Raw genomic sequence first — 16,313 nt, forward strand, 5'->3', positions numbered from 1 at the left:
GGATGACGAAACCTACATAAAACTGGACTATAAGACTCTGTCAGGACCGCAATTTTGTACATCACCGAAGGGAAAGGATGTCCCTGGACCAGTGAAAGCCATGTACACCGAAAAATTCGGCAAAAAGGTAATGGTTTGGCTGGCCATTTGTGAATGTGGGAAAATATCTCGTCCATTCATTACGAATGACAAAATGAATGGTAAAATTTACGTGAAAGAGTGTTTGCAGAAAAGGTTGTTACACATGATTAAGCAGCATAACAATCCTCCAATCTTTTGGCCCGATCTTGCTTCCTGCCATTACTCTAAGGTTGCACTAGGGTGGTATAAAACAAATAATGTCACATGTGTCCCAAAGGAGATGAATCCTCCAAACTGCCCTGAAATTCGCCCTATTGAAACTTTTTGGGCTTCGACCAAGGCAAAGCTGAGGAAATATGTCCAACTAGCGGACAATGTTGAAAAATTTAAAAAAGATTGGCTCAAAGTGGTAAAAATGGTCGGAGAACACACTGTGCAAAAGCTTATGAGTAGTGTTAAGAGAAAAGTTAGAGAACTCGCGTATGCTACGAAAAATAATCCCAACTTGAATTGAAACTGGAAAGAAAACACTTATTATCTATATTTCAGAATAAAACGACCCGAAAAATCCTGTGTTTTTTGTTTTATTCAAGAGAGAAGATGTATTTATAATTTTCGGAACAGTCTATAAAACCCAATATGGGTGTTTCTTAACCCAGAATGACGCTCAGAAATTGTCTCCAAATGCCATTTTGATATCCAAAATGGCGACTTCCGGTTTCGGAAAAACAGCCGAAAAAGACCAATTAATACTTAATATGGATATCTTCGTAATCGAGATGATGCATTGAAGTCAAGCTTTGACCATGGACACTATTTAGAATTCAAAGATGACCACTTTCGGTTTCTGGAAAACAACAAAATTACTGAGCACCACCCAGTATGGGTATTTCCGGAATTAGATTGATACCAGAAAAATACCAAAAATACGAATACCACTCAATATGGATATTTTCAGGATCGAGGTGATGTACAAAAACCAAAAGTCGAGGATGTTGTCATTCCAATAAAATCCATTGTTTCAAACGATTTGTCTTTTGATTTTGATCATATACTTTGGCCAATTCGTTGTGTATTTGCAGACTATAAACAAATCGCAAGGAATCAATGAGTGTTCAAAAATATTAAATTGAACACAAAAATGGGCGAGACGAAGTTTGCCGGGTCAGCTAGTTTATGATAAATATTAGTAAATAATAAGTATGTGTGTCCAATCACAAATGGTTAATTCGCAACACTATTAGAAAAATTGTAGTTTTATTTGTTAGGTTTATTTACTTTCGCAATTAAGACGCCACTACTGCCTAAATTGAGATATCTCAGTGCAGCTTGATACGAAAGACAGCCTCAAAACAATTCAATTTCATTCTTGTTTTGGATACGGCAGCAAGTGAAACCGCATAGCTGTACATAGCTTCTGCTGTTGTTCATTGTCGTTACCAGTGCCGGCTATAGAAGTAAACGACATCTGGAGCAGAGAGACCATTAAATTGATTAACCCTATTGAGTGTATTCCCAAACATATTACAAAAAATACATTGACATGAGACAGGCTGTCGTATTCTACGTTAACTCTGCGGACGTGTCTTAGGAACAACCTCTTCAACTATTTCTGTTATGTGACGAGTCAAGTCGTAATTAAAAAATGCGATGAAAGAAGATTGACTTGAATGGCCAATGATTTTTATTATTATTTTTTTCAAGTAAACTTTGCGTAATTTATTACAGTCTTTCGTTTACAAAAAAAAACCCTAAATGAACCATTTGTGTACATGTAATGAAATGAGCTAAGTATCCTGTGAACATTTTCGAGATTTAATCGTCTAACGTCATAATTGTATACGTATTTTTGAAATATGTGGCAAAACATAAGGTTTATTCGAGAAAACTTAAAAAGATTCAGTCAATTTGTCACGTTCGAACAAATGGATGCCTATTTGAAACTTGAAATACGTTTTTCTCAGTTTGCTCTGTTGTAACCATGATGTATAGAGACATGGTGTAACGGTATGTCAAATGCAGAATCGGCCATATTGAAAACAGATTTGATTGCTGAGAAGTTTGTTTATAAACAGCCTCTGAAAAAAAATTGTCGTTCGTTGAATATATCATTTAGATGCATTTATATTGTAAATCTAACAATGCTACATACTTTGCTATCAATATTTGTGCTATTCGAAAGCAACTCTCAAGTCAAACACTGCAAACTGGGACGTTTCTTTTTCAAGTGATCAAGGAAACATAAACAAGGAAAATTTTCTTTTTGTTGCATAGTGATACTTCGTCTCCACCCTCCCTAAGCAAAAAACACTACCTTAGCCCGCGCTTACTTTTTGATCAAACCGTTACACCATGTTCTACTCATCATGATTGTAACATGTGAATGCGTATGCGTACCCCGGCAATTGATAGGTACATGTCAAGGTTATTCAATATTCGAGACGCATCCGGTGCATATTTAGCATATTGCTGTTTAAAGAGTATTGAATTAACAACGTGGGAAAATGCTTAAAGTTAAATAAATTAAAGTAATTTCACATTATTACTATCACTATTTAAAATTTGTCAAAACTTACAGGAAATAAATCTCAGAGCTGCTCACGCTTCTACCTAGGGAACTATTTCTGTCCACAAGATCATTAACCGTATTTGAAGCATCAACACAATTAGGTCCCCAGGTGCTTTTGCATTTTGCCCATGGTAACTCCGAGGCGAATGATGCAAATAGATACGATAAAGTTATTGCTATTAATGCCATGTAGTAACTAACCACAGAAGTCGTACCCAGAAGCTGGCCAACACCAATACCTGGAAAAAAGTTTATCAAATAGAAAATGAAGTTAAACTATACAGTATTATCTACTAATTTTCAGTATAAACACATATTTCGACACACCAAAATCAAACATGTTATACACATCATTGGAATAGGAAACTGCTTCTATATTCATCTCAGTACCTATATTCACTCATTGCTCTTATTTGTCGAATCTACCGTCAAGTTTAACTAGGGTAATCGCTCCATTATTCATCTCAACAGCTTAATTCACCTATATTCATCTTATTTCTCTCATTTGTCCAATTTACCGTCAAATTTCTACGAATTTTTTAAAGTAAATCTATTTGCTTCTCGATTTTCTCAAGTGGCTGAAAGTTTTACGTTGAAAATATGGTAAAAATTGACGATTAATTGATCAAAAAGGCGTGATGAGATAAATATAGGTACTGAGATGAATATAGGAGCGGTTACCCTATTCCTCTTCGAAGTAAAATTTCCGACCACTAGATTCACGCGAGAGGTAAAATTAATATTACTTCTGTAATGAAAAAATTATAAAATTTGACAAATAAGAGCATTGAGATGAATAAAGGTATTTAGAATAACATAGGAGCGATTCCTCTAATTAGGCCGTTACAAATTTTATTTTCATTTTATGTCACCACCCCCCCCCCCCCATCCCCCTTCAAAAACCTTGAATATTGGAAAGGGAAAACCTTGAATATTGGAAAAAAAAGCTCAAACCGTTTTGTTCATTTCATTGGTTTTCCGACAGCATGAATGCTTAAGGTGAAACCTCATTGAATCCAAAAATGGCCGACTTCGAGTCACCACTTCGAATTTTCGAAAGCACAAGACTCGGAAATAGTTAATGCTTTCCCTGTGAAAATGCTATTTTAGGTTTGCTGTGGTGAAGCAACAAACATGTCAGGTGACAGCGAGAGTGTCGTCGAAAGGCAAGCGAAGTAAATACATAATAGTAATAAAGTGTTATTTTTCAACATTTATTTGAGTGCAAGTTACAAACGTCATAACTTGCACACAACCTTTGATCAAAGATATTTCTTTTTTTTTCGTCTCGGTGTTATTTACTTTTGCCACCCCCTTTGCTAACTTTGATAACCTTGGATATAAAAATAATTCGAAATTTGTATCAGCCTTACAAGAAATCTCTAATGAGTATTTCATTTCGTAGAGAGTGAGAGTAGAGAGATGTAATCAACATCTGCAGAAAAATTCAGATTGGCGTAACATTTGCATGATTGTTAAATCAGAGTTTTATCTGCACAATTGGCCCTGTCACGAGTGAAAGAGATTTTTAACCCTAAAAACATAGTCTTATTTTGATATGCATAAAAGGATAATCATGCGTCAAATTGACTCCCGTATTTTGAATAATTGAAAATGCAAATTTTTCTTCATAAATTATCAATTAGTGGTCATTGCGGTGTTAACACATAAATAAATAACAAACACCAGGATTCAGGTTTTAATATTTCTATATTGATTAAGAACAAACGAGAAAAGACCAACGCACTGTCAGCATAAACACGGGCAATATTGCTGAAAGCGAGGAGTCAAAGTGACGCAGACTATCTTTCCAGGGTTAAGGCTGTTCGCACCTACGCGAATTTTCATTTGCAATTGTCAATTTATGTGAGAAAACAAAAGCAAAAATATTTCCCTCATTTACTTTCGCAAAGTAAAAACTAAACTAATATCAACAGAGTCGTTAGAGCCAATCGATTAGATTTTTTGGAACAAGATTCTTTAGATATTTTCAATGTTAAATGTCATTGTCGGAATCAATGTAAAATTCTACCAATGGAATATAAATAGGAACGGAGAATGGTTTGAATCTCAGGTCTGAAGGGCTTTTGTTTGTTAACAGTGATGTAGTAGAACTCGAAAAACATTGAGTGTTTTTCCCTATTTTTCGCTACTAAAATGTTTTTGTCTTATTCACCTGTATATATCTCATTAAAATACTACTAGGTTTACAGCCCTAGGGGTTGTAGGAAATGGTGACGTAGAACTAACAATGTAATTAAATGGCTAGAGAGTCCAGGGTACGTTAATGACATGGTATTCTGGACTGACCAGTGCATTAGTAGTAGAAAGGCTGTGACGTGTTAGCTTTGCAACTTGCATGGAGTTGTATAGAAAATTTTGACTAAATTGGTTCATTTTTGTTCTATTTTTTTAATGTACAAATTTGTTTATTGCAGCGTGTAGGTATTCTATTTTGGGCTTCTTTTTCATCTAAACATTGGGTTATTTAGAGTGCCTGTATGAGCAGACTTAATCAAAGTCTCACAGAAACTGTCTAATTAATTTTACTTGAGTCTCGTGTACACACAATTCGATAAAGTTTAGTTTAGTTTTAGGCAGTGCTGGGATGCATGTGTACATAAACCACACATACTTGACCTGCCCTATTTTCATGGACTTTCGCCCATACACTTTTTTGAAAATTTAATTCGAGCGTAATTTCTTCCCAGAATTTTATACCTGCAGAAATAATTGAAACTAACTTAAATGAGAATTAATCAATTATAAAAAATTTCAAAAATATGAAAGCATCTGGTGACGATGGAATCTTTAATATATTAATCAAACATCTCCCTGAGAGCACAATAGAATTTTTAGTGACAATTTTCAATTGCTGCTTCAAAATTGCATATTTTCCCAAATTACGGAAAAATGCAAAAATTACTCCAATTTTAAAGCCGGATAAGAATCCAGTTGAAGTTTCAAGTTACCGACCAATCAGTTTGCTTTCTTCAATAATAAACTGTTTGAGAGAATTATTATCAACAGAATGATGTCACACATCAACGAAAATTCAATTTTTGCAAATGAACAGTTTGGATTTCGCCATGGGCAGTGGAAACTCATCAATTGCTCAGAGTTACTAATATGATACGAGCTAACAAATCTGAAGGTTATTCCACTGGAGCTGCTCTTTTAGACATAGAAAAAGCATTCGACAGTGTTTGGCATAAAGGTTTGATTGCGAAATTGCAAACTTTTAATTTTCCAATTTTCCTAATCAAAATTTTAAAAAATTATCTTACTGATCGAACTCTGCAGGTTGTCAATGAGCAATTCTCGCTGAAACCGTCCCACTGGTGACATGAGGTCTTTCAAAAACGATATTTTTATGTCTAAATGATTGAAAGTAGCGAAAAAATGAGAAAACCACTTTGGTTAGTTCATATCGATGGACCCCTCGGGTACAAATCGGTTAAACGGCTTTTACAAAAACTGATTTTTGAGCAATTCTTGACCGTTTTATTGATTTATTTCTCTTGAATTTGTCATTGAACCTCCCGCAATCAACACATCGTTTTCAAGAAGAATGATAGAGCTTTCATTTGAAGTAGAAAAAATTGGCCGCCATCTTGGATCTCGCCGCCATCTTGGATGTAATCAGAAAAACGTGTTTTTGAGCAAGTTCACAACCACCAATTTTGAATTTGACATCACCATTAGAAAGCTCAGAAAAAATGTTTTAAGATACATTCAAAAGATTAAGTGAGCATTGAGTTTACCTTGTCATTCTGGTCACTTTTCAAAATCGACCGTCAAACAGTACAACGCATGATGTGTGGCCAATATCAAATCATACTGAGCCTGTGGTGTGTGTCTGGGTGAAGTGTATATTAGGGGCCATCCATGTTCCCCCTGGACAGATTTTTATGGATTTTGTCCCCCCCCCCCTCTCCGTGGACAACTGCTCATATAAATCCGAAAAAAATTGTATGGACCGTGGACATCACGCAGACCCCTCTCCCCAAAGTTGTCCACGTGGAATGTGGATGGCCCCTCATTCAGTTGTTGAATTGCCAATGCCTGTGTGACTTAAGGTCTGTTCACAAATTACGTTAAGCAAAAATCGTATCATTGATTCCTTTTCACTGCATTCACATTGTTTATTTCTTCGCTCTCTCGCTCCTCCTTGAGTGTAACGTAATTTGTGATTAAGCTTTTTACGATTTTTTTGCTAGAACAAAGTTTGGTTCCCTGTACGGAGGACAGTTTTTGCGTGTTTAGTAATTAAACAAATTAATGTTAGATGTTGTTTTTGCTACTGTTATATACTGTTGTTTTCATGCATTACACTACTATCAACAAACTTAGGTATGGTATACCAATGAATCAAGTATATCCCGAGTAATCTGGAGAAGATTTGCGTATGCCAGCGTAAATAAAGTGAGAGTAGAATCATCACTTTTTTGATCTCTAGCAAATTCTTATCGACGAAAAGGGTACGTTTGCTACCTAACGAAATTCAGCCAATTGATTAAAGGCTATTCAAAAATTACGGTGCGTGGAGCACTTACTACCTGTGAACTAGGAATACTGACCGTCCACATCATACGCACACAACAGGCTCAGTATATTGCGTTGATTTGGTATTGGACGCGCGTCGTCGATTATGAAAAGTGACCAGAATGACAAGATAACCTCAATGCTCACTTAATATTTTGACTGTATCTTGAAGCATTTTTCCTCAGCTTTCCAATGGTGATGTCAAATTTAAAATCCGTGGTAGCGAACTTGCTCAGAAACACGTTTTTCTGATTACTTCCAAGATGGCGGCGAGATCCAAGATGGCGGCCAATTTTTTTCTACTTCAAATGAAAGCTCTATCATTCCTATTGAAAACGATGTGTTGGTTGCAGGGGGTTCGATGACAAATTCAAGAGAAATAAATCAATAAAAAGGTCAAGAATTGCTCAAAAATCAATTTTTGTAAAAACCGTTTAACCGATTTGTGCCCGAGGGGTCCATCAATATGAACTAACCAAAGTGGTTTTTCAATTTTTTCGCTACTTCCAATCATTTGGACATAAAAATATCCTTTTTGAAAGACCTCATGTCACCAGTGGGACGGTTTCAGCGAGAATTGCTCCTACCAGAATTCAAAATCTGATAGATTTCCTGTCAGAGCAGGTGTACCTCAAGGTTCAGTCTTGGGTCCAGTCCTGTACAACATATGTATTCACTTTAAATCTTCCTGATTTGCCTCCAGGATGCACAAAGTCGTTGTTCTGCGATGACACAAGCATTTCCGTAAAAGGAAAAAGCCTTCGTGTCATATGCAGTCGATTGCAGAAAAGTTTAGATACTTTTTCTTCCTACTTGCAAAAGTGGAAAATCTCTCCCAGTGCTTCTAAAACTCAAATGATATTTTTTCCTCATAAGACTAGGGCTTCTTTCCTCAAGCCAAACAATAATCACGTTGTCAAGATGAATGTGGTTATTTTAAGTTGGTCTGAAATGGTTAGGTAAAAAAATTTGAAAAATTATCTTACTGATCGAACTCTGCAAGGTTAAGTACTTGGGACTAATTTACGATAAAAAACTTATTTTCAAAGAGCACATTGAAAGTATACAAGCCAAGTGCATCAAATATACGAGATGTTTATATCCTCTCATTAACAGGAATTCTAAACTTTGTTTAAAAAACAACCTTTTGATTTACAAACAATTTTTTAGACCAGCAATGCTTTATGCTGTACCGATCTGGTCAAGTTGCTGTTCAACAAGAAAGAAAACGCTCCAAAGGATTTTTAAGCGTCCTCCTTGGTTTGGTACACTCGAATAACATAGAATTACTGGTGTTGAACCATTAGAAGCCGGCTTGTTAAAACGATAGATTATCGTCGATAATCGTCATCGCCGATACCGATAACGTCTGCTATCGTTATCGACGATGACAATTGCGTCTTCAAACATTAACGTTATCGACGATAACGATATTTACCTGACGTTATCAGCTCACTAACGTCTATCAGAACAAGTGCACTAGTAGCTATATTTCGGTTGCTAAAGTTGGCTTGATAACCATCAAAATAACCGCACCGAGCGTTGCTACTTACTCTTGGAAAATAACAACTCAAGGAAGGATACATTTTCGAGTAGCAACGAATTCATAACGAACCGATCCGTTGCTATTGGACCAAATGTAGCTTTGTTTGTGTTGCTATCCAAGACAGCAGCCAAAGTGAAAACAAACTGCGAATTCGTTTATCAGACGTTATTGATTCGATACCGTCCAGTAGCTATCGTCCATGGCAATGACGTTAATGTCTGAAGACGTTAGCGTTATCGTCGATCACGATACCAGACAGTATCGTTATCGGCGTTTACGATAAGTTATCGATTAACAACCTTGTAATTTACGCATGAAAATAATTTTTAACAACTTTTCACCTAAAATACCCCTATGTGGAATGGTTCAATAGCTATAATCTTTCATGTTTTTCATGTTGGAGATTTTGAAATGCATTTTTTTTTCATTTTTTCGACTAGTGTTATTGTCAAAAGTTCCTCATTTTTGCATGTCCTGTAGACCAAAATCAGAAGTGGCGCTACTAGCGGTCGAAAAGGTGACTACTAGTCACTGACTAGCTCTTCTGTGACTACCGGTGTGTCTTCGTGATTATACGTGTGAACTATATTGGTATTATGAGATATTTGCATATTACCTTTTGTAATACAAAATATAATAACAGAAAATATCCTACCTTTGAATAACGGAGATATTGACCATACTTTAATGGAGCTGCGTCGAGTGAATTGCCCTAGAATCATCTCTAAATAATATAAAGGACGACCTAAAAAGATATACAATAAATGATTTAAAACTTGTTATAGTTTATAAAGTGAATTATAATACCGATAATAAAGAGTACAACGAGGTACGGTATCAAAAAAGCTCCGCCTCCATTTTCGTACGCTGTAAAGGGAAATCGCCAGACATTTCCTAGTCCAACTGACATTGCGATACATGACATCAGAAATTCAATTTTATTGGACCATTCCGGACGATTTTGATCATCTTTGATTTCTGCTTTTGCATTATCCTGTAATTTTTTTGAAATTTATAACTAAGAAAACATTTATGTCTACCAGCGGACAAAATTTTGAAAATATATATTATTTTTTATATTTCTGTTAACTCAATGTGATATCAATTATGCTTACAAATAAACACTTAAGAATTTGAATCAAAGACTGCGAAAAGAATATAAATAGTAGGCAAAGATTTTATAGCGAATTTGCTTCAGTTTCCAAGCCACTCCACTAAAATAGATGTCCATAGAAAAAGCAATGTTTTTTTTTTTTTTTGGATAGAATATTAAAGATTTTATATTATATTAAGCCTTATTTAGAGTTCCAAGCGAAGTGAAAATCTCATACAAAATGTTCTTTTTTCACGTCCGTGCAAAATGCAACCAGCAAAAATTTCACTTCGCTTGGAACTGTAAACAAATTCGATCCAACGAAATCGAAGGTGTAGATCTCATTTTTTCCACTGCAAACGCATGCAAACGCTAGTGAAAAAAGCAGCAGCAAGCGAAAACTTGCTGGCATTTATATTCTCTCAGTAACAGTTAATTTTCACTTCGCTGGGAGTGTAGACTCGTGAATTTCGCTTCACTTAAACTGTAAACTACAGGCTGGTGAAATAGCTCCATGTTCCATAAACAGGTTTTCACGACAGATTTCGCTAGCTTTTTAATTGTCAAATTTTTCACTTCGCTTGGAACTGTAAACTATGCTTTACGTGGAAACTTAAAAAAAATCTACTCCATAAACATTTCTAAAGGTTTGGCATGTAATGTAAAAAAATTCTACACTTTCCGGAAAAAAACAACGTAAAAAGATGAGGTTGTTGTTGTTCGCCAATGCAAAAGTCATTTAAAAAACGATTACCGTCGTACTTATGACACGCGGGGCTAGTTTGGACACTTCAGTTTTATTATATTTTTCAGCAAAAATACATTTTAAACTTGTACATTATCATGTTTATGAAGCAATGTATTTTACACCATTTTGCATAAGCTGTTTCTGAAAATCATTTGTTCGTGCTAGTAAGAACACAATTAACCTTCTAGTGCCCATGTTATTTTTTAGACGGACCTCGGTAAAATCACTACGAACCTGTATTAACATTTTTTAAGCATATATTGATGTTTTTTAAAGGTTCAACTGGAGCGTGTCTTAAGGTGGCACTGGGCACTAGAGTGTTAAGCTTAATGCAGTGTTACAGTTGCTGAAAATGTTGTTCCAAAATTGTTGTTTTTTTTCTGTATATTAACTTTGGTAAGTCGATAACTTTATCAGGAAAATATCCATTTTTCATTTTTGCAAAAAATATTGAAGGTGTTCAGTTTTGTTGTCAGCCGTACTGTAGGGTTATGTTTGTGTTTTTTCTTTCTAGGTTCCGGAATGGTACGGACCTACCGAAAGACCGGTAACTCCAGGTAATATTGAATTTCCATTCAAGGGAATGTCTCAACAAAGTTAAAACCGGAGACACGTCCGTTACGGACGCTGCAAGGCAGGCCAAATGCAGTCGGCAGACTATCTATAGCAAGCTCCCCGATTCGCACCAAAATGACCAAAGAATAGGTTCTTATAAAACAACTTTTACACAGAATTATAATTTAGTTGAAAAAAAATATATTTATGTATAGAGTTCTATCGATTCTTTAATCTGTCCAAAGTAGCCCCCAACAGTAACAAAAACAAGTTTTTTATAGCTATTTGATTTTCTTTCTCAGCGAATTTAACTGAAATAATTTCTAACTGTTGCATACATATCCGCGTTAAATAAATATAAGTAAAAACTGTTGAGTTCCATTTACTATAATAAGAGTTTTTTTCCGGGATCGTCTAACTACTCAGGGGCCATCCACATACCACGTGGACAGCTTGGTAGGGGGGGTGGGGGAGGGCTAGTGTAATGTCCACGGTCCCTACAAAAAAAAAAGAATTTATATGGGCATTTGTCCAAGGGAGGGCGGGGGAGAGGGTCAAAATCGTTAAAAATCTGTCCACGTGGTATGTGAATGGCCCCTCAGAGACGCGCAAAAAATCTTCGTGCGTCTCGCAGACTCTTGTGCACGTCTCCAATATTTGGAAGGAGTAAGAGACGAAGGAGAGAGAGATTTTCTACCTGAGAGTCAGAGATCGGGTGTTACTCGTTTTTTTGAGTGCAAAGCACACGCCGTTGGGTAACTGCACATTAATTTCTATAGAGACGAGTAAGAGCAGTTCGCATGTCACTAAAACAGCAGGATGAATGAAACAATTTACTTGGAGCAGCAAACGTAAGGTGGTCTGAACTTTACACGAAGTAATAGTAGAACTTTTGTTGTAATGCGCCAAATGGGAAGCATCCGAAAATGATTCTGTTGTTCCGGCTCCTTTGTCGCTTGTCTCCGGTGCCATCTAAATGATACATTTGTTGGCAGGTACACAGTTGACGATAAAATAATGCGCTTTCACGCATAAATTTCGCTTATATACCGACAAACTGTGAGCAGCGTAGTCCATCCTCTTATTTTTCGTTTCCGATATTTTGACAGCAAAAATAAAAACAAAAAAATACAGTACTTCCAGCTATTCAGTTTTGTTCGTTAGAGCCTTAGGGACTGTTTCAATGAATTTTATTTCTTAAAAAATTGAAATAGATATATTTTGAAACATTATTAGTAATGTTATTCCAAACAACATTGCGCATTCAAGGGTTAAACATTCAACAAGGCTGAAATCATTAACTGCTGCTGCACAGTTCAATAGTCTGGTAAATACAGTTAATTTAGTATGTTTTCGACGTAGAATTACATCTTACGGCAACATATATAGGGGTAAGCAAAGCCTTGGTGCCACATTCCGTATCGGAACTCGACCTTCTGTTTATTATACACAGACTTCGCAGCCAACTGTTGAGTGTACAGGACAATTGCGGGGCTAGCGCTACGATCCTACTGACACCGAGACTCGAACCTACGACGACTGGCTTGTTAGGCCAGCATCGTACCTCGAGACCAGCTGGGAGATAAATAAATATAGGGGTACAAATTGTAAAACCGAAAGCACGAGAGCGTCACGAATATTGCCCATTTTCAAATGTTCTAAACTCAGTCAGTTTACAACGGATTTCGTGCATTTTTAAAGCAAAAATAATATACGAAAAATATACGGAAAAATATACCGCATCACACCATTAAATTGATTAACCCTAATCGAGTGTATTTCCGAAACAATTGTAAAAAAAATATTGACATAAGACAGGCTGTCATAATTCTACGTTAACTTGCGGTCGTATCTTATAAACAACCTCTTCCACTTTTTTTAAATACATGAAGTTATATGCTGGGCTGGAGCTAACCTAGCATGAGTTTTATCGATTCAATGTCAAACAATTTTTAAATTCAAAATTTTCGCTTGAATCGTTCTGGTCGCCACTTTCAGATAGTTTCGTTGAGTTTGCTTTTTGCTCAGATAGGAAAATTTTACCCAGTTCGCTAAAGTAAATGATTGTCTTGCTAGTGCAGCTACGAACAAAGGTTTGATTCGAATATGTATGAAATGATGACGATTGAATAAGAGAAATCCATTCTTTTAGTATATATTATTATTTATAACGTTTTAACGTCTCAGCGTTCAGAAATGCACTGTTAAATAAAATTGCAGCAAATACTGGACATGCATTCCGACTACTATTAGTTTTAATGGAATATGAGAATAAAGTAGTTCAACGTCATGCGGTCGTGTCTTGAATTCCACCCTCCTACTATTTTTAAAAGAAAGTGTATCGCTATCTCCTAATTTGGATGAGTTATGTCTGTTTTTGCAATTTTATAACATAATTTTCGAGAGATTGGCAGCTACTTTCAGTTTCATTTTATTCGCATACTTATTCCCTTCAATTGTGTATATATATCGTACTGGAATCGAAGGGGATTCATAGTAGTTTTTCGGAAATTAAATTGCAATTTTTTTTGGAATTTGATTATTTTTTATTCAACTTTCTTTTTTAAATGAAAATCGGTTCCCATAAATAGGCTGACCAGATTTTCTCGGGATAAAAACGGGACAAATGGGTTCAAAAAACGGGAAACATGATAAAATTGATTTTTGAAAATTCTTACCAACCAAAGCATGCAAACAATTAAACATAGCTTTGATGCTTTGATCCTGAATTTGTCCTGAATTTGTGTGATTTTTTTGCAATGAATTCCTGAAATTTGTCACATGATGATCGAGACTTTGACTAACAACCATCATGGTCTAAACTTTCAATCGCGACTTTTTCGTCAGTTCACGATAGGGGATGTCCTTCCAGTGCTGCGGTACTGTCAGGAAGGCACAAAACGTACTCAGTTATATTAAAAAAATCCTGGCTGCTTGGAGACTTATTTTCCATTTAGGTAGAGTTTCAATGCAAAGCTCTATTTTAGATTTTTCAGGGAGTATCCGAAAACGGTACAAAATGGCAAAAGAGTGAAACCAAGCATGCTTGAAGGAAGGGAATGTAGTGGAAGAGCCTGAAAAAAAACCCATGTTAAAGTCCTTTGAAAACCAAATAGCCAGATTCTACTAAGAACCCACGACCACCCGCTTATCAAAGCGGACTCTGTAACCTTGCGGCTACGAAGTTCCCCTTGTGTTTACATACATACATGCATAAGCAGTTTCTAGATCTCGCCGAGCTGTTGATTCAGTATATTGCTCTAGTGTATCACTTAACACTTTACTTTAGCATGTTGCTCTTGTGTATCACTTTACAAGCTAGTTTTCTTGTCGATTTGGATCTCAAGATGTTATGTTTTTTGTTGAAAGTGCTAAACGCTAAAGCGAGGCAGATTTGTTTAGTCCCATAATAACTTTTATTGTTCCATCGAGACCTTTCGAACCATACATAACACATCGGTATACGCCAGTCTCCTCAGTCTCATTTAGCGAATTAGCGATTTGCGTTTCGGAGGCCAAAACTGAAAATTAGCGTCGCTATTTAGCGATTTAGTGAATTAGCGAAATGGTGCCCACCACTGGCCAAACCCAGCACGCCCTTGTGTTTAGCGGAGATTTTGTCAACTACGCTAGGTCGACGCATGTAACAGGTTTGAGCAGTTTATCAAAGTCGGAGTTTTATATGGATTTTAATAATATAAATGGGTCGGTTAACGTGCAGCTTGAGTATAATGATGTAATGAACATTTTTTTACTTCATTGAACCTTTTTTGTAAGGTTATACGCAATAACAGTTTTTTTAAAACAATTTGTTGAATTAACACGATTTTGCACATGAAAGATTTTTCTCTCGTGCAGAAAAACATTTCTGTTCCTGAATTTAATGGAGAAAGATAGGGCTTAGTATCTTACTAGCGTGACATAAAAATGTCGGTAGATTGTAAAATTCATTGATACAGCCTCGTTGGTAACCTAATTTGATAATGGTTATCAGCATGCATAAAAAGTCAATAAACTATTCATATCACAAATAATAATAAGAGTCCACATAAGCACTGATGATGGTTGCATGTAGCAGCCGAAATACGTATCTACGGACGGTATTCGATTAGAGGGTATTCGATTTTTTGTAGTAGAATTAAATGGAAACATAACCTATTCTCAATATTCTATTCATATCACATTAAATTAGTTAAAACTAACAAAAACAAAAACTTCAATAGTATTCGTCTCAGTTGTGAAACAACTTCTTAATATAGGTAATACAAAAAGTGAAATGAGAGTGAAGATTATGTACAAGTGAAAAGTTAAAAAAAATTGAGTAGGTAATAATCATTATTTTTTTTTTATCTTTGACGGAAGTTTGAAAAATTGGCATTACTGTAAATATACCTGAGAGACGTAAGTTTTATGGATCCCTAGGTGTTTTACTGAAGAGAGGGCATCATAACATAATAAAATATGAGTATTTCTTACCACGCAATCCATATTTTTAACATGATTTTCAGCTACAAACTCCAATTGTTTGTTTTCTAACGAATGTGAAATTGTTTCTAATGTTGACATTATTACTACTTACAACACCAATACAATTTTTTTCAGATTTCTTCACAAAATTAAGTTAATACAATATATTTCCGTAAAAATAAAACATGAAAACTGTGTGTCTGCTACGAACAGCAAAAAGATTATGAATGATGACAGTTATTTAGTATCATTGAGTGAACTTATCATGATGAAGAATCATAAAATTTATAGGCTTTTGAAAAATGCTGATAATCTTGGCGCAATTATAGCACAATTTAGATAGTAATATAAGGTATCATATACGCTGCAAGGGAACAACAGTTCTTTAGATATGTGACACTAATTTTTGGTAGTTTTTGCGCTGTTTTAATATTAAAATGGATCCGTAACCTTGCACTGCAAATTTTTCTATTATTCATATGGCAGATACTTTATGAATGAATTTAACCCTTTAACGGGCCGAGGCTAAACAAATGTGATTAAATTTCATTGTTTATTTCTGATCACTGATCATAGCTCGTTATTATGAAGCAGAAAAAAACGAAAGTTGTTGGTGGCAATATAGTTGCCACTGCCTTATAAAGGGTTAATACAAAAAGTGAAATGAGAGTGAAGATTATGTACAAGTGAAAAGTTAAAAAAAATTGAG

General features: G+C 35.5%; 1 protein-coding gene across 1 annotated transcript; it reads right to left on the minus strand.

The window, feature by feature from the left end:
- Nucleotides 1–2,027: 2,027 nt before the first annotated feature.
- LOC129717611 (sodium-dependent nutrient amino acid transporter 1-like) lies at nucleotides 2,028–15,816 on the minus strand. Its single transcript, XM_055667640.1, has 5 exons — nucleotides 15,614–15,816; nucleotides 9,549–9,735; nucleotides 9,397–9,486; nucleotides 2,658–2,889; nucleotides 2,028–2,588 (listed from the first exon to the last, which is right to left on the minus strand). Exons 1-5 carry the CDS (start codon nucleotides 15,701–15,703, stop codon nucleotides 2,570–2,572), a joined length of 618 nt encoding a protein of 205 aa, XP_055523615.1. The 5' UTR covers nucleotides 15,704–15,816; the 3' UTR covers nucleotides 2,028–2,569.
- Between the last annotated feature and the right edge of the window lie 497 nt (nucleotides 15,817–16,313).

This window comes from Wyeomyia smithii, chromosome 1 (genome assembly GCF_029784165.1).
Source record: "Wyeomyia smithii strain HCP4-BCI-WySm-NY-G18 chromosome 1, ASM2978416v1, whole genome shotgun sequence".
In the NCBI taxonomy this organism is placed as follows: Eukaryota; Metazoa; Arthropoda; class Insecta; order Diptera; family Culicidae; genus Wyeomyia; species Wyeomyia smithii.